Genomic DNA, 22,371 nt, shown 5'->3' with positions numbered 1-22,371 from the left:
CACGTCCCCTGCAGCCTCGGGCTCGTGCGCGACTCGCGCTCACTCTCTGCGCTTCATCGTGTCGCTAGCACACAGAAATAGCATTTATGCTGGGGCACTCGTTTTGCTTCCTCCCCCCAAAAGCCGGGTCCTATCCTGCATACCGTTCCTGCGAACTCATTCATCCATTTGCCGATTTGCCCACCATCCCGTTACCGTCCATAATCCCTTCCCTACCTCGTTTCCTTCCTTCGCCACTGTTCAAGTCTCCCGGTTCAGCTGGTTCTTCTCGTCTTTACCGACACAAACACACGGAGATACACGCCGACATTCACAATGGTACATATTTTCCACGTTTTCCCCACGGGGGAGGGGGAAACATTCGATCCTTGCACCGTCAACCAAGGACCACGACGGCAACGACTACGACGATGGTGGCAATGTTTTTGGAGGTAGTTTTCATCCCCTTGTGCGCATCTCTCGGTTGGCCGGCCAGCCCACGCTCGGCATCGTTAGAGTTCGCTTCGGTTCTGGCAGGAAGAATGAGACGGGTTGGGTTGAGAGGTGCAGGGAGGAGTAGAAAAATCTATGCATATAGATTGGTTATTACCACTACCGGAGAATACTTCCACCCAAAACCGTTGCGCTGATGGTTCCACATCCCTCGTGTTTCGTACAAAACCGGAGACTTTTCCGTTCTCACGCACGCCCACGCACAAACCGGATCCAACACACCTCCATCCTACCCGGGCTGCCCGCGTACACCTCCGAAGAGACTCCGAAGAGTGTCTCTTTTTTCGGGGGCCGGCGCACACACGTACACGCTTTTGCCTATATTTTCCACCTTCACTCCATCGACGCCTGCTGTGACGATGGAATACACGATGGAGCTCGACGATTTTCTCTTGTTGTTTTTTCCTATTCCTCCACCAAAACGCTGATGAGCAGAGCGAGAGAGAGTGAGAGAGAGTGAGAGAAAGAGAAACAAAGATGGAGTCCTTTTTTTTGTTGCGGACCGTGTTGCTGAGATGGTAATGATGGCGGTTCGGGGAAAATCCAATGGCGAACGAATGGTCCCCAGGATTCGGAGAAAGGAAAAGATCGCATTTTTTATGTGCGCCAGCAAGGAAAAAGCGCTCTAGAAAGCACCAATGAAAGAAAGAGTATGGGTGCGGGTGAGGTGGAAAGGTGTGGGCATCCGGAGAGTACGAACGAAAAGAAAAAGATAAACGGGAGTGTTGAGTTTTCAACAAGGATAATTCCCTGGCATTTATATATACACACACACACACACATACAGGCGCACACAAACATCACTACACAGAGCGGTGCGAAATGTGTGTTTGTTGCGCTGTACCATCAGCACAAATGGGAAGAAAAATTGGATCGACAACATAATCGGGTAGGTATATTGTGTCCGAGATGGCTGAACAGGGGCTTGTGGGGCGGTGTAAAGGGACGATAGGGGCGACCAGTACAACTCCCCTCAGTCGATGGCTTTTGCATAGCCACAAACCCACCACCCAGGAAGGGTGGAAAACTTGGAGACAATTCCCCCCCCCACCCCATTCCACTCCCCTTCCTCCTCCTTCTCTCGGCGGATGAATTCTTCGCAGTGGGCAGTATTACCCCTCCCCTCCCTCCCCCCTCAACCACAACATCAACCGAAGGGCTGAAGGATGAGCGGAACCGGGGAAAGATGGGCCTGACGTTGGCGGCAGGATTTTGATGTTGGTGGTTTCGTTTCGTTGGTTTGCGGTGTTTATCTTCTGGACAGCCTAGTGGCGCTACAGTGTATGGCGCGGTGTTAGGGACATTAGTAGCGCGAGATGAAGTGTAGACATTTGTAAATACAAGCTAATTTTTTGGGTTAACTGTGGCTCACTTTTTTATGGGGATTTCTATTAAAATTTAGCGAATTACTTATAGCAATACGTTTAAAAAATTATAGATAGAAAATTATTGATTTTAATTCTATAAAAATTCTTTATGATTTATGAAATTCAAAGAAAAAAAAAACTTAATAATCGGTTTCAATTCAAAACCTACTGCTAGCATAAATCTGCATAATTCTACTTCAAATTCCGTCACCGTTGAAGGCTTCAAACAAATCACAAACAGGGACGTACGGTGAAATTTTAATTAAGTGACTAACCTGCCGTAAATGAGGGAGTTTGTAACTTGTATCTGGGAATTTGAGAATTATGATTTTCCTACACTAACGAAGGCCACAAATGCTTTTTATACTTATCTTTACCGGTACGATAAAATGGGGTCCATCCTTTTCTGAAAGGAACAGGAACTATTTTATGAAAAACGACCCGATAGTGGGTTCTATAGGATAACAAGTGTAAGTTAATGTAAAAATTGTTCGAAAAAGGATCACGGAGATGCAGGGAGTTGGTACGACTGGTCCAAGAGCTCAACTTAACATGTTCCGTTCAACAACGATAGAACCCAATACATGCATCCAGAGCGGGTGGTTAGAGAAACTTCCAATTCCGATGGCCTCTTGTGAGGAACACGACTATCAGCCTTAAAAACATTAATCAAATATCTGAGACATATTTCGTCACAAAAAAAAGGTTTGTATGCAGTTTTTTGTAAGAGTGTCTTCGAAACGTATGTAAGTAGTGGGTGTAATAATGAAAAAAATAGTGTTGGGTGAATCTGATGCAGATTCATAAATCGGAACTGAATGAATCAATCTAAATCTCCATTCCAAACATTGATGTATTCTCTAATATTCATGAAGCATTCAAAATTAATTACCCTTACACTTTCAATCACTCATCACTTAACTCTTCACTTATCAGATACTTCAACTGCTTACTGGTCTGCGTCATAAGTAGCCCTTTATACAATTCTTTTCTCCATAAGTACAGCAGAATGTATAATCTCGATCACTTCACTTCCATTTGGGTTAATGTGAGCTTCCTGCTTCCTTGTGGCCTATCTCAAAAACTCTTCAAGTTTCAAAACATCTGGTCGTTACTACGCGAATAACAAAATAGACTGTGAGTTTTGTGAATCAATGTTCTTTTTTGACCGTCTCTAAGGACGTTACAAGATGGGTTGTCTTTCTAATGACGTGACCAACCCTCAACTTCTCTGGCAAAATTAAGAGTAATTGTCATCGAAACGGTTCCTTTATTTATTTTAACTTAATGCAAAGAAATTCCAATGTATCCAAATATTTTCGGGGGGCTAGAATGTTCTCCAATCATCTGACAGATAACTTGAGTGGAGGAGCTTCTTGAAATTTTCGCCTACTAAGAACTTGAGGATTTTCTCCCAATCTCAATCTATCGGTCTAGAATCTCAATCTATCGGTCTAGTGTCCCTTCACTCTCTCTCATCTACAGACTCTAAAGTGCGCTTGCAACGACTCACGTTGAGAAATATTGATCGATTCAGAACAACAGAACAATAGATACGTCTAGTTCTATTATGCCGGAAACATTTTTTTTTGCACAGCGCTACCTTCTCTCTTCTGGAATATCTTTCTTTTATAACCCTTTGATTTTCTCGTTTAAACATCACACTATCATCGCACATCGTCCACCAAACTTTCGCCCAATACTGTACCTAGGTTCTATTATCTTGCGACCCGCAAACCATAGAATAACGAATGAGGTCATCTCTTGCTTATGGTGATGATACCGGCCATGATTTTACCATCGATATCGAGCGCCCCCGGACTTTGGGACAGAGACGAAACCAAACGCCTGAAGAGTAGAAAAAAAGTGTGTAAAATACAAAAAAAAACGCATCGAACCACTAGCTAAATGTAACGAAACATTTTGTTTCTCCCCGCCCGTGTTTTCGCATCCTCTGCGCTTCTTTCCGTACAGGTAAGGGCTCACCGTGGTGCCGAATCAGTTTTTTTTTTCCAATTTCGCTTAACAGAGTGACAAGCGATCCTGGCGAACGTTAGCTAAAGCCGTTTACGGTGTACTGCTGTGTATTACACATTGTCCCTTGTCCCACATTTCAACGGTGCGCCAAAAGGACACCGGGTAACGGTGGAAGGTGAATAATAACGAGGAACTGATTTATTTCACTGGATGATGTTTATCAACCGTTTTGCACGGTCTAAATTCTTAGTCTGTTCTGCTGAGTTCTGTTGAGACGAGGCAACATGTTAAACCTTTCGCTAGATTTCTACTCAAACGCAGACCATTTTGAAGGTTCCGTGGCAAAAAGAAATGGTTCACCGTACCACCATCAATAAAGCAACGTTTTATTTCTCCAATGTTCGGTGTGCTCCTGATAAATGGTGCGCAATGTGCGGATGTGCCGTATAAATTATGGACATTTCCTATCAATGACGTCCACATGTGTGAAAAGCGGCCCGGTCGGTCCCCTCCCGAATAGACGAAGCGGCCTTTGATCTTGTCGACGCTATGAATATATGAAAAGCTATGAATATTTAATCGATCGTAAAGATCGTCTTTGACGAAGACTATCACGCTCTAGGATGGTGGAGAGAATATTATTATTTTTTTTGTTTGCATCTCGCAGCTCGCTGCCAGCGTACCTGTACAGGCGCATGTGACCGTCCAACTGTGCGTCACTGTTTAAGGGATGTGGAAAAAGAAAAACTCCCAATGTTTTAATCATTCGGGGCCGAAATGTGGTGCTGGAGTCAGGTTATTGATTAATTATTTTCTTAATTCCTGTTGCACACGCTTAAACGTGCAGCAACACGCAACGGCCGCACACGGTAACGACAAGCGACAGCTGAATTAAACAATTCGTTTGGATGAGGAAATTCCACGAAATGTAAAAAAAAGAACATGTTGTAAATAATCATCCCATGAGGAATAACTTCATACATGTATGTAGAGCGTTACTACATTATTCTGACAATGAGGTTTTTTTATTCCTACAAGATGTCCTGGTGATGCAATTTACTTTAGTTCAAACTCAACATGTTGTTGTTTAATCTCATGTCAATGCTAAGTTAATATTTTATCTTTTTTATCCTCCAACTCCGTGTTAAAAATAGGGCAATTTGATAAAAGAGTTGAAGAATGCCGCAATCGAACCCAATTTTCCCTTTGATTGACAGTCAGTGCGCATTAATTGCACGGGCGACTAATTTATACCTTTTCACACGCGAGAAGATCCACCACCGCGACCTGTGCGGCCCCAAGGTGGGTGGGGAGTGGCTTCTTCATTTCATTCCCCAAAACCCCCTGAAACCACTCGAAGTGGAGTGACACCGAAGCACCGAAGGATCTCCGGAACATCAAACCCACTGATGATGGTGTGTATTTTTGGAAAAACGGCAACCAAACCGACGGCGAGAGAAAATGGTTCCATTTCATCCGATCCGGTACACACGGCGTGATGTCAGGGGGAGAGTGGGTTCTTCTGATGAACTTTCGAGTGTGTTGGCGGTTGATTTTCGCTCGAATCTGTCAACATCACAAATCGCGAACCACGTCTCGTTCGTTCGTTCGTTTTTTTTTTGCGGAGAAACATCCCGCTGGATTAGGGCGGCACGGGACAACTCAATCAACTTTTATCGATTCGCTCGGTCGTAAGCGAAATGGGCGCTCTGGCACGTGGTTCAACCACCGGCGTTAGCTTTCGGGTTGGCGGGCGACCAATACGACCCGGGTTTTGTCTGCTTCGTGTTGGATGTCGACCGTTCTCGGGTGACGTTTTCGCACCCGTGTGCATTGTGTGTTTAACGAGCGAAACATAAATTCCTTCTACCGGTCCCATTTTGGCCGCTACCGCGACACTCTCGGCAAGACGTCCGGAGGGTGTCGTAACGAGAAAATGGACAAGAGATTTGAAGTATTTGCTTCGCAGCCACGAAATAAATGAGATTGGTTTTGTTTGCCAAATCGCGTACATTTTTGTTGGTGCGCATCGCACAGAAACTATTTTGGTATTTTGGGTGGTAAAATCAAAGAATACTTCTATGTAAACTTAGTACATCGAATAGTAAACATTCAAAAAAGATACTTGAGGTAGATAGTTTTTTAGGGAGTTTTGTGATCAATTCTAAAAGATAAGAATACGATCAATGTCAAATCATATAGAATTTATAAAGATTTTTTAGTTAAAGCACTACTAGAACTATTCTTGACAATCAACCCAATTTCTTCTACATCCATTTACTTTCATCTTGTTGTTGGATCGCTTACAGTTAAGTACGTTGTGCTGATAAGGCCCAGGAAACTCGATTCAGGGCAGCTTTTCTTAAGTTCCGACAGGGTTAGCTCCACTTGTTGCAGCCAACAAGCTCACTGTGCACTGTGCGCCTCATGTCAAACAGGTCACTGACGAGGGCCTTCCTGGTTCGGGAACGCCTTTGCCTTCGAATCCTTCCGGTCTTCATCACCCACAGGATGTCTGTTTAACCTAACAACTCAGCTCAGCACTTGATTCGTTCTACTTCTCCACATGCTCTGCTCACAATGTGGAGATAATGTCCGTAGCACCCGCCGTTGGTAAATGTCTAGGGCATTGGCGTCCTCTGGATGGGCATTGGCGTATTCTGGATCATTAGAGTAACATTGGATCTGGATCACTGGAGATCATTGAAGTTATATCCCATAACAATCTGGATTCGGATGTTTCGGTTATTGTTCGAAGTTACGATCGTAGCATGGTAGTAGAACTTCTTAACTAACTTGAGATTGCCGCCGTGAATTGATTCTCTGTTCCCAAGGCGGGCATCATAACGGTGAGAGCCTCCGACAAACAGATAGTTTGCCTTTTGTCGCATTGATCTTCAATCCTTAAGAACTCGCAGTTTAGTTCACATTACCGTACGCCCACTTTCAGACACTGAGGTTTATCTCTTCCTTTACTCAAAAGAGTTACTTCAATCGACTTTACTTACTAGTAGTAGAGTTAGTAATGTCGTCTAAATAGGGGTCCTATTTTCATCTTCCTTGTTCTCTAGCTCATTACCATCCCTGATCGAACATTTGTTCTAGCATCGGATAAAATTAACAACCAAAAGAGCGATTGATTTTTAGCTTCCGCTCTCTAACGTTTATTTTCTTTACACATTTCAAATGCCGATTGTACCAAACTAACATTAGACACACAGTTTTCTTTATATCCCACAAAAGCTCATTAAGTATCGCTCTCGCTATTACCGTACAACAGCAATTTTTGGACATTTAACAATCTTACTAAATCCCCCTTTGGGATACGCAACATTTTCAAGCGTGGTCGAAAGGACTACGGTCACTTAATTTCATAACTCTTAGGCGGCCGAAAGGCTTTAAGAAAATCTGCTTCAGTTTGTGAGTAAAGAAGTTGCAATATCCGCGAATTACGCTCTGAGAAGTTGAATTATTGTGTTTGAGTTATCAGTACAACTGTTGCGTATTCACCCTTTCGGTAACGGCAGAACCTTCATAGGACAGAGGTTACGCTTAATGCAAATGGTGTCGTTTAAGCTAAACATATTTTGATCCACAGTGCTAGTTTTTTTTTTCTTCCAACTAAACAGCCCTCGGTACGAACTTACTACAAGTGTTTTACACATTCTGAAGGCAAAAGGACCATTTCTACAGCGAAACACCATCGTTCGTTGTGGATAGTTTGTTGCTGTTTACAACAAGTTTTCCTGCACACAGCAAGACGAGGGTACGTTTGAAATTGATATTCATTCACTCGGAACTATCATCGCTAAACACAGCTTGTTTACATTAGGTGCTTTCTCCAACATGGAGAAAAAGGCGAACATTCACTTTGCGGTGCCAGTGGCAGTACCAGAAACGGAACCAAATGTCACAAAACGAAAGGAACTTAAAATAATTCCCCGATGGCACTCCCACCTATTGATTGATTGTTTTCATATTGCGCGCAGGTTTTGGTTGCTTACAAATAAATGATCAATGGAAATAATAATGCTTCTGCGCAAGGGCGTTAAAATTATCGGTTTAAGGAATTTTTGCACGCGTTGAACGCAAGAGGTCATTTCTTCGGTTACCCTGCTGTTGCGTACTTGTGTCTGCCTCCTTCTTACTTTATAAGTTTACGTTCTACAAATCATGCTTACAGTTGCAGAGCATCAATCTGGGACGTCATCTGTAGATCTAAGCTCCGCTCATCTTTGTTAAGTATCGTCGGGTTCGAAACCACTGAATGCAACTATTTCCGGCATTCTGTTAAACTGGATAGGACGATAGGAAGGGACTCGTGGACCCTCACGGATGTTCCTGGGTGTTGGGTTGATCTCAGAACAGACGTTTCTCGTACGAGAACAGACCGTGCACGTTGCCCTCCAGCTGGGCCGAGTGGGTACGCTTCATGAAACGCAACTCACCGTTGTAGATCATTTTTCTGACAAAAAAAAAAAAAAAACAAATAGCATTATTTATTTGATCGCTACTTGCACGAATCTTAGCCCGACTTACCTTAGGTTTGTGATGGAACGTGCACCAATATCTTGGCAGCTGTGCTGAAGACCGCACAACAGGTACGGTACAAAGCGCAGAATAGAACCCTTATCGACAATACTGCCACTGACACCCTGCGCCACACGCATCTTTTCGATCTCCGTATGATAGTAACGGGAACTGGCCGCACCCTTACCATCCTTGCGCTCCATCGCTTCCAGACTGCCCATTCCGCGGTACTTCTTCAGACGTACGCCATCGCTGAAGTAGTACTCGCCGGGTGCCTCCGAAGTACCGGCCAGCAGCGATCCCATCATCACGGCCGATGCGCCCAGCGACAGGGCTTTCACGATGTGTCCGATCGACTGTATGCCACCGTCCGCTATCACCGGTACACCGTACTGGCGGGCAAGATTGCACACCTGATAGACGGCCGTTGCCTGCGGGCAGCCGCACGCCATCACCTCCTGCGTGATACAGATCGACCCCGAGCCCATGCCCACGCGCAATGCATCGCACCCGGCCGTAATGAGATTGTACGCCTGCTGGCGCGTCACAACGTTGCCAGCAATTACCTGCAGTGAAGGATACTTCTCCTTGATGAACTTGATCATATTGATCTGATAGAGCGAGTTGCCCTGGGACGAATCCAGCACGATCACGTCCACGCCGTTTTGGTACAGCAGCTCCAGTCGGGCTTTGTCTTCTTCGCGCGTACCGATGGCTGCGCCCACCAGCAATTGCTTATTGCTGTCCTTCAGTGCGTTCGGATAGGTACGTCCCTTTTTCAGATCGGTCCGAGCAATCAACGCTACCAGCTCGCCGGTCTTATTCACGATCGGTAGCTTGCCCTTTTTACTTTTCTCCATAATGCTGTTCGCTTCCTGCAGCGTTACACCGTTCGGTGCCGTTATCAGCTCATCCAGCTTCGTCATAATGTCCTTCAGCTTGATGTCGACGTCGTGCTCGCGGAAGTCAATATCGCGTGACGTAACGATACCCACCAGCCGGGTACCGATTTTGCCATTCTCCGTGATCGGATACCCGGTGAAGCCATTCTTACGTTTGGCCTCCAGCACGTCGGCCACCGTATTTTCCGGACCCATCACGAGCGGGTCACGGATGAAGCCATGCTTGTACTTTTTCACCTTATGAACCTCGTTCGCCTGGTACTCCGGAGTGCAATTGTGATGGATAATGCCGATACCACCACACAGCTGGAGAAGAAAAATGCAACGGAATTGAAATTACAATTAAGTAAACGTTGTCTGTCTGGCCATTTGTAAGGATTCCAGGGCTCTTCTGCCCACAGAAAGCCGGCCGGAAGCCTTTGGAACGTTGTCAAACGCAACAAGTTCAACGGGGTGAAATTATTATTGTTGTTGCCGTTCATCCGTCCAGACGCAAAGGTTTAGTTTCTCAACCACATGGGAACTTCACGATGAAAACATTATGCGAGCGCAAGCGAGAGAGAAAAACAGAGAGAGAGAGAAAAAGGTCATGCTCACCGCCATCGCGATTGCCATTTCGGCTTCGGTAACCGTGTCCATGGGGGAGGATACGAGCGGTGCCTTCAGCATGATTTTCTTCGTCAACGGGGATGATAGATCCACTTCTTCTGCAATAAAATCGATGAAACCGGGCAGGATGATGAAGTCACTGTTGGAATGAAGCGCAAGCAAACGACGCAAATGCATAGTAAATGAATTACAGATCAAAACATATGTTTCTGCGGAGAGCGCAACCAAAAGGGGGTGGGCCAAGCAACACCTTTCCCTGCGCCCGCTCTACCTACTTGTACGTCAGTCCATCGCTCTTCTTGAACAACTCCTCGCACGAAAGTCCATCCTGCAGATTGTTGGAAGTTCCGTTCTCCATCGTTTAGCTCGCGGTGGGATTAGTCTGCTCCGGCTCGGTTTCGATTCCTCGTTTGTGGTTTGCTAAAAACCTCTTGCGAATTGCGCAAAAACACGTGGTGATTAGGAAATTCGAGATTGCAGTATATCACCACGCGTATCTCTTGTCGAATAAATGCAACCTCGTTTTACACTGAACCGGATACGTTCTACTTGCAACAGTTTGGTGTTCGGTTAAGCTAGGAGGGCTATTTAACTTTTGGGGCAATGGATTATTGGCACAGCGAACAACTTCCACTCCACATTTGCCACAAGAAATTAAACAATGTGCAACGAAAACCGGGTCCAACCACACACGACTGCTTTGACAGCAGGTTGGTTTGCGATATGCTCGGAACAGATACACCACACGCGAAATCAACTCTGGCATGGAAACAGATAGCAGCTGACAGCGGCTGTTCTGCGCTCGGAGCAAAGGCGCACAAAACGTTGAAATCAAAACAACTTTTTTGCCAGTTGTCCCACGCCATGAATATTCCTAGCTATCGACCGAATTACTACAGCTTGGAAGATATTACGGTAACACAAGAACGTGTACCATGTCGGGCTACCCAGGATCTGTATATGATGGGTAAGCAAATATTGTTGCGCTAGCCGTGTGTGTTCAATTCATGTTTGTATTGCAGGATTTTTGGATGCTTCCGAAAAGTCGGCCAACTTAACCAACAACCATACGCTGGAACTGCCACTGTGGGTTATACTGCAGCAAGATGAACGAAACCCACATTTCGAGTTAGTTACCATGTCGGACTGATCGAATGCAACCTTCTATAAGCTTTACTTTCGTTTCGTAGGGCTCAGATTCCGGACATTTACAGTGCGGCATACAAGGAAATCTACAAAGCAGACGCTAATTATGTCGAACTTGGTGCGTTGTGTAAATTCTACTTCGAGCTAGGTATGTACTTGTCGCGCTACGATGGCACCAACAGCGTTCCGGAAATGTTACACGTCACGGCCCAGGAGCGAATGAAAGTTTTGAAAGACCTGTGCCAAAACGTTGGAAACGAAAGCCTGAATGTGAATAGTAAATTTGAGTTCATGGAACGATTGCTGTTCAGCGAAGGGTGCAAAACTAACAAACTGTTTGACGATTGGCTCCAGGAGCGGCAGGTTCACATCAAATCGACCGAAATAGCCGTCAACTTACGCAAGCGCAAGCGAAGTCTCGATAGCGAAGTGCAGGAAGAACAATAAATCGAACCACCTTTGTACAGATTGAAAACATTTCTTCTTTCTCATGGCACACTACTTTGTCCGTCGAAATCGGGCGTATTACGGAGTTAGTAAACAGCAGACTGCTTTATTTCTATACCGGATCTACGCCGGGTGCACCAACCGTCGGCATCACTGATAATTCGGCCTTGTGACGTAGCGTTTCTTAATGGTGCGGTTCAGCGTTCGGTGCACCAGGCTCCTGCTCCTCCGGGGTGTGGGGCCAGAACGATGGACGATTGATGGGATCCAGGGCTTGCTGTAGGGAATAGTACGGATTTGATACAAGATTAGCAACGACGATATTCAACGCCACCCGAATGTTTATCCGCACCTCAGGGAACGAGTCTCGGAAGTCCTCCATCGTCATCTGGTCGTACGGCAGCAGCGCCTTCAGGGTGGCGATCTGCGTCTGGAAATCGGCAATACGTGCTTCGGAATCCTTCACGAACTTGACAATTTCCTGCTGGACCTCTTTCTCCTGAGCTTCTACCAGCTTGGTCACGTTATCGGCCGGGTACGGAATCTGCAGGGCTTCGTACGACTTCTGGAACTTGTCCACCATACCGGCGACGGGGACATTCTTCTTGTAGAATGACCAATCAATTTTCGGCGGTGTCTCCGGATTGGCAACAACACTGTGGATGTGCGAGAAAAAATAAGAACATGAAACGATTACGAAACACGGGCCACTTTGCTGGGACCGAAATGGTGGACTCGACTCGACACTCCGCTCACTGACAGATGGAAGATGATGGCGAGGTTGTGTTTTGTAGGGGAGACACCGGATTTTTTTACTTACCTGCGCAGATATTTATCACTCTTCGTCTTGAATGCAGCAAGGTTGGGCTTCTGGTTCGATGGCACACGTTCGGCCAGAGCCGCCCAGTTCACGCTCGATTGTGCAATTCGACGAGAAGCCATCGTGCGATTTCCAAAATACCGTGCAAACTCCGGACAAAAATATGTGCGATCTTCCTTTCTGCGAGAATGAGAAAATCAACTTATGTAATTTGACAGCAAGCACAATATGCTCAATTCGTGCTGTGGTCACGCGAAGTTGCACTGTGGGCAATCGAGTGTACATGGTTTTTTGTAATTTGTGATTCATTAGTTTTTGCTGTGTTTTTCTGGATAGACATATGTCCAAATTAATCTAGAGACAAAAGGAAATAATTATATCAACGCAAATAAACAAAGAAAGGTATCACAAAGACGATAATAAGTTGTTGAAAAAGCCCTAATTTGTAAATATTTTTGATAAAATCGAACTACAAATCTTTTCGACACCCTGTTGCTGTCAAATTAAATGTCCGTATGGAAATTACTGTATGATTGGAATATTCTGCCGGATTTGTTTACAATCTTTTGCTAGCATCATTCCAGTATGTCGAAAAAGTAAGTTTAGTTTTTATTATTTATCCGCGACATTGTGTTTGTGTGTTTAACTCATTTAAGTAATCTTATTTGCTTGTAGATACGGTCTAATTGAACGTGGTGCCGATTCCGGGCCGGTCAAGAAACATGCAGCATTTGCAAGCGATTCGGATTCCGAAGACGGCGGTGGTACAAGCAAAGTGAAGATAGAACTTGGCGCGAATCAAAAGCGACAGGCACAGGCGATGCAGCAGAAGGCGATCGAGGAAGATCCAACCATCTACCAGTATGACGAACTGTACGATGATATGGTAGAAGAGAGGGAGAAAAGCTCTGTTCAAGCCAAGGAACAGACTGTGGATCGAAAGCCTAAATACATTGGCAAGCTGCTTGAAACGGCGGAACGTCGAAAAAAGGAACACGAGCGTCGTATTGAGCGGCAGGTGCAAAAGGAACGCGATGCGGAAGGAGAGAAGTTTAAGGATAAAGAATCGTTCGTAACATCCGCCTACCGTGCGAAGTTGGAGGAGATGAAAAAGTTAGAAGAGCAAGAAAAGCGCGAAGAATACCTCGAATCAATCGGGGACGTAACGAAGCAGTCCGATTTGGGAGGATTCTATCGGCATATTTATGAACAGAAAACAAAGAATGAAGAAAAGGACGACAAGCATACACAAGACACGGCACAACAGCAAGATTTGTCTCGTGATGATGAATCGGCTCGTGCAAGTGTTGAACGTGGAGAAACATCAGAAAAACAGGAGAAACACGATCGACCGAAGGCTTCTAATCAGCGGGAACGTAAATATCGCAAAAGAAAGTCAGAGGATGAAAATGACGAACCGGCAGAAGATCATCGAACGACGGAGCGAACACATCTGCAATCGAATCTAGACGCTGATTCAGACTTCAGCATTGATTCGGATAGCAGCGATAGTAGCTCTTCCGAGAGTGAACAAGAGGAGCAAAGCAAGCAAGACGATAAGGAAGATGGAAAGGAAACGAATGGTCACACAAAGTCCGTATCGGATGCAAAGGAAGCAACAGGAGAGTCGCCAAAGGAACCGATCGTCACGGAAGAACCGGAAATCAAAAAGCCCAAACCACCACCGATAGACATCTGGAAGAAGCGCACTGTGGGCGAAGTGTTTGAAGCTGCACGGCAACGATACTTTGAAAGACGCCAGCTGCAGGAGTCGTACTAGGCGGAACATTTGAAACGAACGAAATACACAATTGGTGGATATTTTAACAATTAAATTTTATTACACTGCGTGTCCCGAAAAGAATGTCCCTCCAGGAGTACATATTTTACAGGCTGTTGCGGAAGTCTGTCTTCATCTTGGTCAGGATACCGGTGTCACCGCACTCTTCGTTGTAACCCTTGCGGTACTGCATTCCCGGTGCCGAGAACCAAACGTCGTACCATGCCTTGAAGTCGTCCGGCGATACGGTCAGCTCGTGTACGTCAAACCGTGGAACGTTCAACGAGTTCAGCAGGTCCGGCTTGTCCATGTACCGGCAGCGAGCCTCGGTCCAATCCTCCTCGTTCTCCATTACCCAGTCGCGCATCTTCGGATCGTCCTTGTCGAATCGATCGAAATCGATACGCTCGATATCTTCAACGACGACCTCCGTCTCACCATAGTCGGACCAATCGTAGATCAGCAACTCCGCGTGCGTGCTAATGTCCTTCAGATATTGCTGTTTGTAGATCGTGTCGATATCGTTCAGATACTGATCGGTGAGCGCTTTCGAGCCGGCTTCGGCCGGGTTTGCACGCTTCTTGATACGATCCTTCACCACGTTCACGGGCACATCCAGATAAATCACAAGGTGAGGCTTCATCAGGTCGCAGAACGTATTCTTCACGATGTCGTAGTACACCGAGCGTGCTCCCTTGGAGATGTACCCGTTGCGGAACATCGCCTCCATAAATACGAAATCGGAGTAGACACTACGATCCAGCACCACACCTTCGCCCGTACTGAACAGATGGGCCAACGCGTCAATGTACTGCGAAAAACGTTCCGCCAACATACGCACCTGGAACGTGGCCACATTGCGATGGGTTGGATTTTGATGGAATTTAGCTACGTCGAAGCTTTGCATGTTGACCGGCAGTTGTGGGTCGAGTTGACGCATATCGTAACCATACGGATTAATGTAGTAGTTGTCCATCGTTACCTCTGGAAAGTATTTCATTTCCAGCTCCGTTGCAAGTTCCTTTGCGAATGCGGATTTACCTGCCGCAATAGGACCATCAACTACGACGACCTAAAGCAATACAAGAGACATCATTAAGCATTTTTTATCGACTGTTTGTAACACATTCACACTCACCTTGGTGTTTTCATCGAACCGGCTGGTCGTGTTCTTCCTCAGTACGTCTATGCAAGCATTCCAAGCCGTGTACTGCTTCTCCAGATACGGGAACGGTTTCGGCTTGCTCAGCTTCGAGCCGCGCAACGTTTTGCCGGAAATGTTGCGTGCCGCGATGAAGAACGGGCTCACCGGTGATCCGGCCGCCGGTGCACCTTTCACCAGGCGTACTCCGATGCGGAAAACACCCGACATTTCGTTGCCGCAGCACTAGCTACAAAGCAGGGAAGAAAACGGAACACACAATCAAAACATTCACTCCCGGTGGCAGTAAATTACGTAAGCTCGGACAGTGTATTTAGGTCTGGGCAGAGGAATTAAATCACACGAATCAAACAACGGTGCGGTGGAAGTGTTGCAGTAAATCAAACCGTGGAAACTACCTTGCAGAAAAGGCTAAGAAGGGCCGAAAAATGCTGCACAAGCTGATAAAAACACTTGGCAGTCTCACCAGAATCGGATATTTTCTTCGTTCGACAGTTTTAGATCGGTTTGCTGATTTGGTTGTCAAATTGACGGCAGTGTTGAAAACGATCTAAATGTGCACAGTGGTGCAACGTCCACCAAATGGAGGACATTTGAAATAGTTTTTCAAATAATTTAAATCAAGCCAAGAATGTTTACTTAATAATCGGTTAACCGGTCGATTATTTAATTTCTATGGAAATATGGTAGAAATTTTAAAACCGTAGTTGATAAAGAATATCTGGCAGAAAAAATGGATTTTTTCCTGGGGTAATGGTCAGACATAAATAGTTCTTGTTACGGTTGAACTATCCGGACAAGATTTGGTACTGATCCAGTCTAGTGCAAACCTACTCTGCTATATTATTGAACATCGGATTATTGAATTGAAGACTGTGACTCCTATTTGAAATATCCTTGTAAATGTTATTTTAAGTTAGTAATTATACGCGGTCCTACTCCGCCTGCCTGGCAGATCAACCAGGTGCTTCAGGAAATATTGAAGTTTGGAGCTCCTGGAAGGATGATCCATCTAGAAACATTATGTGACGTTGGTCAACATCCTTCTTAAAGTCTGATAAACTTGACCTGGATTCCAGAGGAGCAAATTGCGTCGTAAAGTATAGTTATAGCCAGAACACTAACTTTACGGCTATCATCTGCCGCACATTGAAGAGCTAATTAGAGGTTGAGTTTTAGAATCCCTTCTGATAGTTCACAACTATCTCCTCTACGATTGGGATATACGGATTTAGTAAGACCAAATACCTTGTAAGACCTAGTACTTTGCGTTAGGTTCGATACTGGTTCACAAATTCCATCTTTTAGTGCTGTATTTCTCTTCTTTATTAATTCGACCACTATTCTGGCTAGCGTTCTGTTGCCTGTTGTCTTGTAATGCTTGAACCGATGAATGACCTAAGTCGGTTCGTTGCTAAATGGTGGATTTTGATATCAAATACATAAGAACGATCGACGATAATTAAGTCTGAAAATAGGATTTCCATTTCTCTACATCCATTCCTTCAGTCAGATTCTTTAAATAGAATATCAAGAAAATAGTCACATAATTTAATATATAGTTAGGTAGTTTAGAGAATTGCAAAACCATTGAAATGAAAGAACTAAAATGATGCTCCGCAAAGTTGACTAATCATTTGCCCAACTGCAAACAATTTCCCCTTTCCCAGTCGTACTGTTAATCTTAGTCGCATCTATCACGTCGTGTTCGGATTTGCGATATTGTGCTAGTGTTTTATGCGACAAACCGAAAGAAAACTAACTGAATTCAATTAGGGGCAAATGACTTCATTTCACATACACACGGGTACAAATGCTTTCCCTCGGTATAGGTGCAACGTATCGGAAAGTTTTCGGAAAAGTTACGCTCAACGGAATACTTGCCAGGTGTGGCTGGTTGTGAGAAAGTTGCTCCCGCAACTTTAACAGCTGTCAGCCAAACGTCTCATGATCGTCTCGATCAAACGTACATTAAAGGCATGAGTGATACTATACTACCTGCACCCCTAAGGACGCACCGGTAGATATGTGTCTTCGTCTTTATCGGTACGAACTCCGCCGAGAAAGGACAACAAAGCAGAATAAAAGAATCGAGTGAAAAATGGCGTTCCCCATACGTTCGGCCCCGGAATAGTTGGCAAGAAAACTACTTACGAGTGAAACATCAATACTAATGCCACCATCAATTGCGTCCGCCACCCAGGACTAAGTGTCGCCATCATCTCGCTCCCTCTCTCTCTCTCTTTCTTTCTTGCGTTCACGCTCGTGCGAGTTTGCTGCACGCTGCACTTAGCCTATTCACTCCCCACCCCACGAAGTTCTGTTGATCGTTCGATAGTGAGCAAAACTTTATCCAGCAATGGTTTTAGCGAAACTTACCTATCGGACGAGCAGAACGAGGAAAAAACTTCCCGCCATTCTCTCTCCCTCATGAATGGAAACACACGGCTAAAGTAAAGAAACAAGTGCAACTAAGTTGTGACCAACCGTTTAGGTAAAGGTTACCATAAATATCGTACGTGAAATGAGGAAAAAAAAACACACACTACAAGGAGAAGAAAAAACACACCTGGGGTTGGGTGAAATACCATCGCTAAGGAGTGTAGTTTTCCGTTGAGCCACGAATTATGTGGCAAGTTTGAAAGACGATAGTGTTTCGCCACTTTTCCACTAGAGTAGCTGTGTGAAAAGAGAGTGCAAACAAAAGGGCGAAATATTTATCATGCACCACCCAAATCTCGGTGAGATGAATGGTTAGTTTTGGGGCTGATTTTAGTGATTATATTTATGCTTCGTATGCTAGTAGCCACATTATTGCTCCAGTGAAGAAAAGTAATTGATGCAGGGGTGTTTATTTGTATAAGACGTTCGAATAAAAAAAAAAAAGATTTGTTGCCAGAGGTTTTGCTCATTTATCTGCAGACAAATTACCTTCTAGCCATCCGTAACTGTAGCCGCCGAAAACATTTTTGCACATGTATTTAATAAAGCTTTATTACGGATGTCAAAAGATCAGGCGTATGTTAGTCTTAGGTTCAAGCGTGTCATAAGACGGAACATTACATTACCAATATTTAGACTATAAGAACAATTTCATCATTGAAAATGTTGGGTCTTCGAACGTTGGGCCTCGAAGACGACTTCACAATCGTTTCTTTATCAATATTACGATCAATTTCTTTATCAATTTCTATTATTCTTTATCAATTTCTTGATCAATATTATCTTAAGTGCCTTGCATCTGTAAAGATCATATTTCTTATATTTCTTAAAGGATCGTTTCTTTATTCGTTTCTTCACAATCGTTTCTTTATCAATATTACGATCAATTTCTTTATCAATTTCTATTATTCTTTATCAATTTCTTGATCAATATTATCTTAAGTGCCTTGCATCTGTAAAGATCATATTTCTTATATTTCTTAAAGGAAGAAAGCCTTTGCATCTTCGGATCTATCAATATTTATTTATCATTGTTAAGACTACAAGGACTTTGCATCTGAAGATTAGCTAATGTTTTCTTCATCAATATTAGTCTTGAGCCTTTCAAATAATATAATAAGCTTAATTTTTCGTTATCGATACAACGATCGTAAGAATTTCCACTTTTACTGTACACTTTTCCTTTTACATTAAAAACTCCTTTCACTGAGGACTTTTTACTGTAAACTGTACCTTTGTTTATCATTAATATCATTATCATTATCATTAATCATTAATGTAAAACTGTAAGGACTTTGATTGTTTAGATCAACTGGTGTATTCCTTACCTGTGTTCGGACGATAAGGTCTTTTGCGTCCAAAGATCAACCAAACTGTGCCTTAGAGCGTAAAGACTATCGATCGTAAGCAATGGTGATTTCACATTTAACATTCATGACTAAAAATTGTCCTAGTTTGTATCTAATTTCTCCTTGTCTGTATCTTTCAGGCCCAGCCGTCGTCTCGATGGTGTATTGGTACTGGCGCCGGTCTTCAAACGATAGGGTCCAAAATCCCATCTGGACCAATAGAACCGTAGGACTGACTATTTGGCAAAGAGTAAAAAAAATGAAAGAAAGCCAGAATCTAGACAGATCTAGACCTCTTTAGGTTGTTGTGCCGATAACGAAAAAGTACCTTTCAGGGGAAAACACTTAACTGAGCTACTAACTGAATTGTAATTAACAATGAGCGCAACTCGTTAGTGTCTTTGGACTTCTTGGAGGTATCAACAATGTTGTGGCTTGTTCATAGTTCGGTCATGTGATAGCTGATAAGAAGCGACAGCTTCTGATCCGTTTTGTGAAGTATTTTTAAAATGGCCGCCAAATATTTTCGGACCTGACTCGGCTACCATCCAATAGAGACTATCAGGGAAAAAAATACAACAGCTATTGAGTTGCAATGAAAGGCGTGAAGCTTTAGGGTGAATTTAGGCTGTTTGTAGGTATCAATGTCGATGTCATGCATTTGCTAAAAAGAAGCGACAACTTCTGATCTGATGCTGAAATTATTTTTAAACAGTCGACAAACACTTCCTAGCATGGTTCATCTACTGACCGATGTAATCTTAGGGGAAAAATTGCATTGCTGTCATTAATAAAAATCGAAAATGGAGTCATGGTTGACATAACAGGGTAAGTAAATAGTAGAATTGAATTGAATTCTCTCCGTTTGAATTTTTAAGAAATCAAGAAATGGTATTAAGCGAAGACTTTAACAGCGTTATTTAGAGTGGGATCCTCTTTATCTTGAGTGTGCTGTACTTTTGTTTTAATAGAACATCTCAGAGATGGAGTGTTTGCGTTGGTACGTCTGCCAGAAAGTCCGGGATAATTGATGGACAGACAACGGCACTCGTCCGTCAGAGGTTTAGTGGACTCCGGCTGCAGATTAAGACCATGAAGTTGCTAAATCGTCTGAAGACTTCCCACTCATCAGAGCATTTAAGCAAGTCTTAATATGGGACTACGCAACAACGACATCGCAAGAACTGCGATAAAACACAAAACGTTCTTTGGGAGTGGCCGAACCGAAAGCATCCATCATTTCGCTGCACAATCGCACCAGACACGTTCGATACGGAAAAGGGGTAAAATTTAATAAAACACCATCTTTTTGCGATAATTTGTCTCCCACGGGCGTAAGCGTGTGCGAAATACCCCGCGGTACGTATTGTTTCGCGTACCATGTTTCGTGCTTTTTTCCGTCTTTCTTTCACTCCCTCGGCACACTCATACTTTCGCATTGTGGGGTCCAATCTCAGGAAACACAATTCCGCCTTTCTTCGACTTCACTTAAGCGGGTATCCAACAGCCAACCGGTACCATCCGCGTACCCGCGTTTGATGAAGTGATGATGGTAATTTTTCTCCATTGCATCAGACCGGAATGAAGACAAACGATCGGTTGAAATACGTCTTGCGAGCTGGCACCACCGGCTACGGGGCTGCGCACAATTTCACGTAAGGGTGGCATTTTCATTTCCGCAGCACGAAATCGCAGATGGGCGCGCGATCGTGATCGTGACGCGTGTGCATCCCCGGTCGTTGTGGCGCTGGTGAGGGAGAAAATTTAATAATCGTAATTAAACCCCACTTTCGTGTGCAGTGGATAAGGTCGGGTTAACACACAAGCGATACAACCAAACGGACCACTGCGGGTGGGGAGTTCGATTGTAGACAACTCACCTAGAAAAGGGCTTGTATTGGGGCTTTTGAACTGCAAAAAAAAAATGGAGGATTCTGAGCAGTTGGTCGGAATGTACGTGATTTTTCCCGAAGAAATTGCTTCTGGGATCCGGCGAGTCTCGGTTGTCCGTTTGAAGCACATAGAATACGACGGAGCACTGCTAGTACGCCGCACAGTGGGTAGTGTATAGGAAATGTCAAAATAAAATTCTTTACTAATTATTAGTTAGCTTTGCTTAGATTCTGTTTCAATTAGTAGATTTATAAATGTTTAAAAACCCTAGACAATAATTTAATTTTTATAATTATATAAATCAAACAGCGAACATAAAAATGCTAAGCAATGGAGACGCCTGGTGGTTTTTGCATTTAGGGAGAAAATTTAAATTTCCGCCACGTGGTGTGTAGCACTGAATAAACCATTGTTGAACTTTTTTTTTCCACGCGTTTGCCCAACGTGCTTGAGCCACAATGCAAGAAAACGGCGTAAAGCTGAAGCCATACGGTGACGGTCGGCAAGGGTAGAAAAATTGGCACAATGGGATCGTTTTCGGTAAAAATGCTAAAGCGTGAGGCAAACTAATTTCTAGTGATTAGAATTTTGCACTCAAAGAAGGCAGCGTCTAGGGAATGTTGGCCTATTATCGAACAATTGGGTGACAGTTAATTGGAGATATTCCACCACCGGGATTATGGTTACGTTCAACGTATACAAAGGAGTATTAAATATGGCTATTGGTACTTGAATTAATTTAGTGTATAATAGGAAAATAAAAAAGGGTAGACAGAATCAATGACAGAATTAAATTTAATACAATTATTCCATGATGAAAGGGCTTCTAGCTGAAAGACAACGCCTACTTAAAAAATAATTCCATTTAAATCATTCACCTACATTAACGATTAAAAATGTAACGTCAACCATCCTTTTTAACAAGCTTTAAATTTACAATCCCATCACAGTGCAGTAAAGCAACGGTCGGGGTGTTGTGGTTTCGCACGGTTTAATCTAGATGTGTAAAATGGCAAAGCTTCATCACAGTAATTAATGAGGCTGGTGCTGGTTTTGTTAGCAAGCAGCAAAACCACAAGCGGTGTGAAATGAATGATTGTTATTACCTTCTTCGGTGGGTGTGTGCGTGCGCGCGTGTGTGTGTGTGTGTAATCGGAAACTTCACATACATATCAATACGAAAACAGTAGCTCCCGGGTCTCTTTGCCGGGAAATTTTCGATTCCGACACAGGACGACGAAGACGACATTAATTTATCGAAAATGGGCACCCCATTAGAGGAGCATCCCATTTCCGTAAGGTTAATTATGGAAACGATTGGATTCCCGGTTCCCGCAGTTCCCGTTTGTTCGGTTTGTGTCTGTGCTTTTTCAGCCGTATGTTGCCACTATGAGTTTCTTGGCCGGGAATGGCTACGGTGGGCAAAATTTTGTCCAGCAGGAGTACCAACATTCT

General features: G+C 44.0%; 5 protein-coding genes across 5 annotated transcripts; 2 read left to right on the top strand and 3 right to left on the bottom strand.

Moving 5' to 3' along the window:
• Window positions 1–8,195: 8,195 nt before the first annotated feature.
• Window positions 8,196–10,235, bottom strand: LOC128719495 (inosine-5'-monophosphate dehydrogenase). Its single transcript, XM_053813120.1, has 4 exons — window positions 10,153–10,235; window positions 9,866–10,016; window positions 8,376–9,574; window positions 8,196–8,301 (listed from the first exon to the last, which is right to left on the bottom strand). Exons 1-4 carry the CDS (start codon window positions 10,233–10,235, stop codon window positions 8,196–8,198), a joined length of 1,539 nt encoding a protein of 512 aa, XP_053669095.1.
• Window positions 10,236–10,741: 506 nt separating this feature from the next.
• On the top strand, window positions 10,742–11,470 carry LOC128708707 (DNA replication complex GINS protein PSF3). The gene is made up of 3 exons (XM_053803686.1): window positions 10,742–10,844; window positions 10,900–11,005; window positions 11,068–11,470. The coding sequence occupies exons 1-3, from the start codon at window positions 10,742–10,744 to the stop codon at window positions 11,468–11,470; spliced, it is 612 nt and encodes a 203-aa protein (XP_053659661.1).
• Window positions 11,471–11,545: 75 nt separating this feature from the next.
• LOC128710433 (ATP synthase subunit d, mitochondrial) lies at window positions 11,546–12,412 on the bottom strand. The gene is made up of 3 exons (XM_053805486.1): window positions 12,291–12,412; window positions 11,823–12,126; window positions 11,546–11,747 (listed from the first exon to the last, which is right to left on the bottom strand). Exons 1-3 carry the CDS (start codon window positions 12,410–12,412, stop codon window positions 11,655–11,657), a joined length of 519 nt encoding a protein of 172 aa, XP_053661461.1. The 3' UTR covers window positions 11,546–11,654.
• A 463-nt stretch (window positions 12,413–12,875) lies between these two features.
• LOC128718528 (nuclear speckle splicing regulatory protein 1) lies at window positions 12,876–14,070 on the top strand. The gene is made up of 2 exons (XM_053812150.1): window positions 12,876–12,886; window positions 12,966–14,070. Exons 1-2 carry the CDS (start codon window positions 12,876–12,878, stop codon window positions 14,068–14,070), a joined length of 1,116 nt encoding a protein of 371 aa, XP_053668125.1.
• A 106-nt stretch (window positions 14,071–14,176) lies between these two features.
• LOC128719149 (NADH dehydrogenase [ubiquinone] 1 alpha subcomplex subunit 10, mitochondrial) lies at window positions 14,177–15,454 on the bottom strand. The gene is made up of 2 exons (XM_053812771.1): window positions 15,209–15,454; window positions 14,177–15,142 (listed from the first exon to the last, which is right to left on the bottom strand). The coding sequence occupies exons 1-2, from the start codon at window positions 15,440–15,442 to the stop codon at window positions 14,177–14,179; spliced, it is 1,200 nt and encodes a 399-aa protein (XP_053668746.1). The 5' UTR covers window positions 15,443–15,454.
• Between the last annotated feature and the right edge of the window lie 6,917 nt (window positions 15,455–22,371).

This window comes from Anopheles marshallii, chromosome 2, assembly GCF_943734725.1.
Source record: "Anopheles marshallii chromosome 2, idAnoMarsDA_429_01, whole genome shotgun sequence".
Taxonomy (NCBI): domain Eukaryota; kingdom Metazoa; phylum Arthropoda; class Insecta; order Diptera; family Culicidae; genus Anopheles; species Anopheles marshallii.
This window is presented reverse-complemented; position numbering and strand designations above follow the sequence as displayed.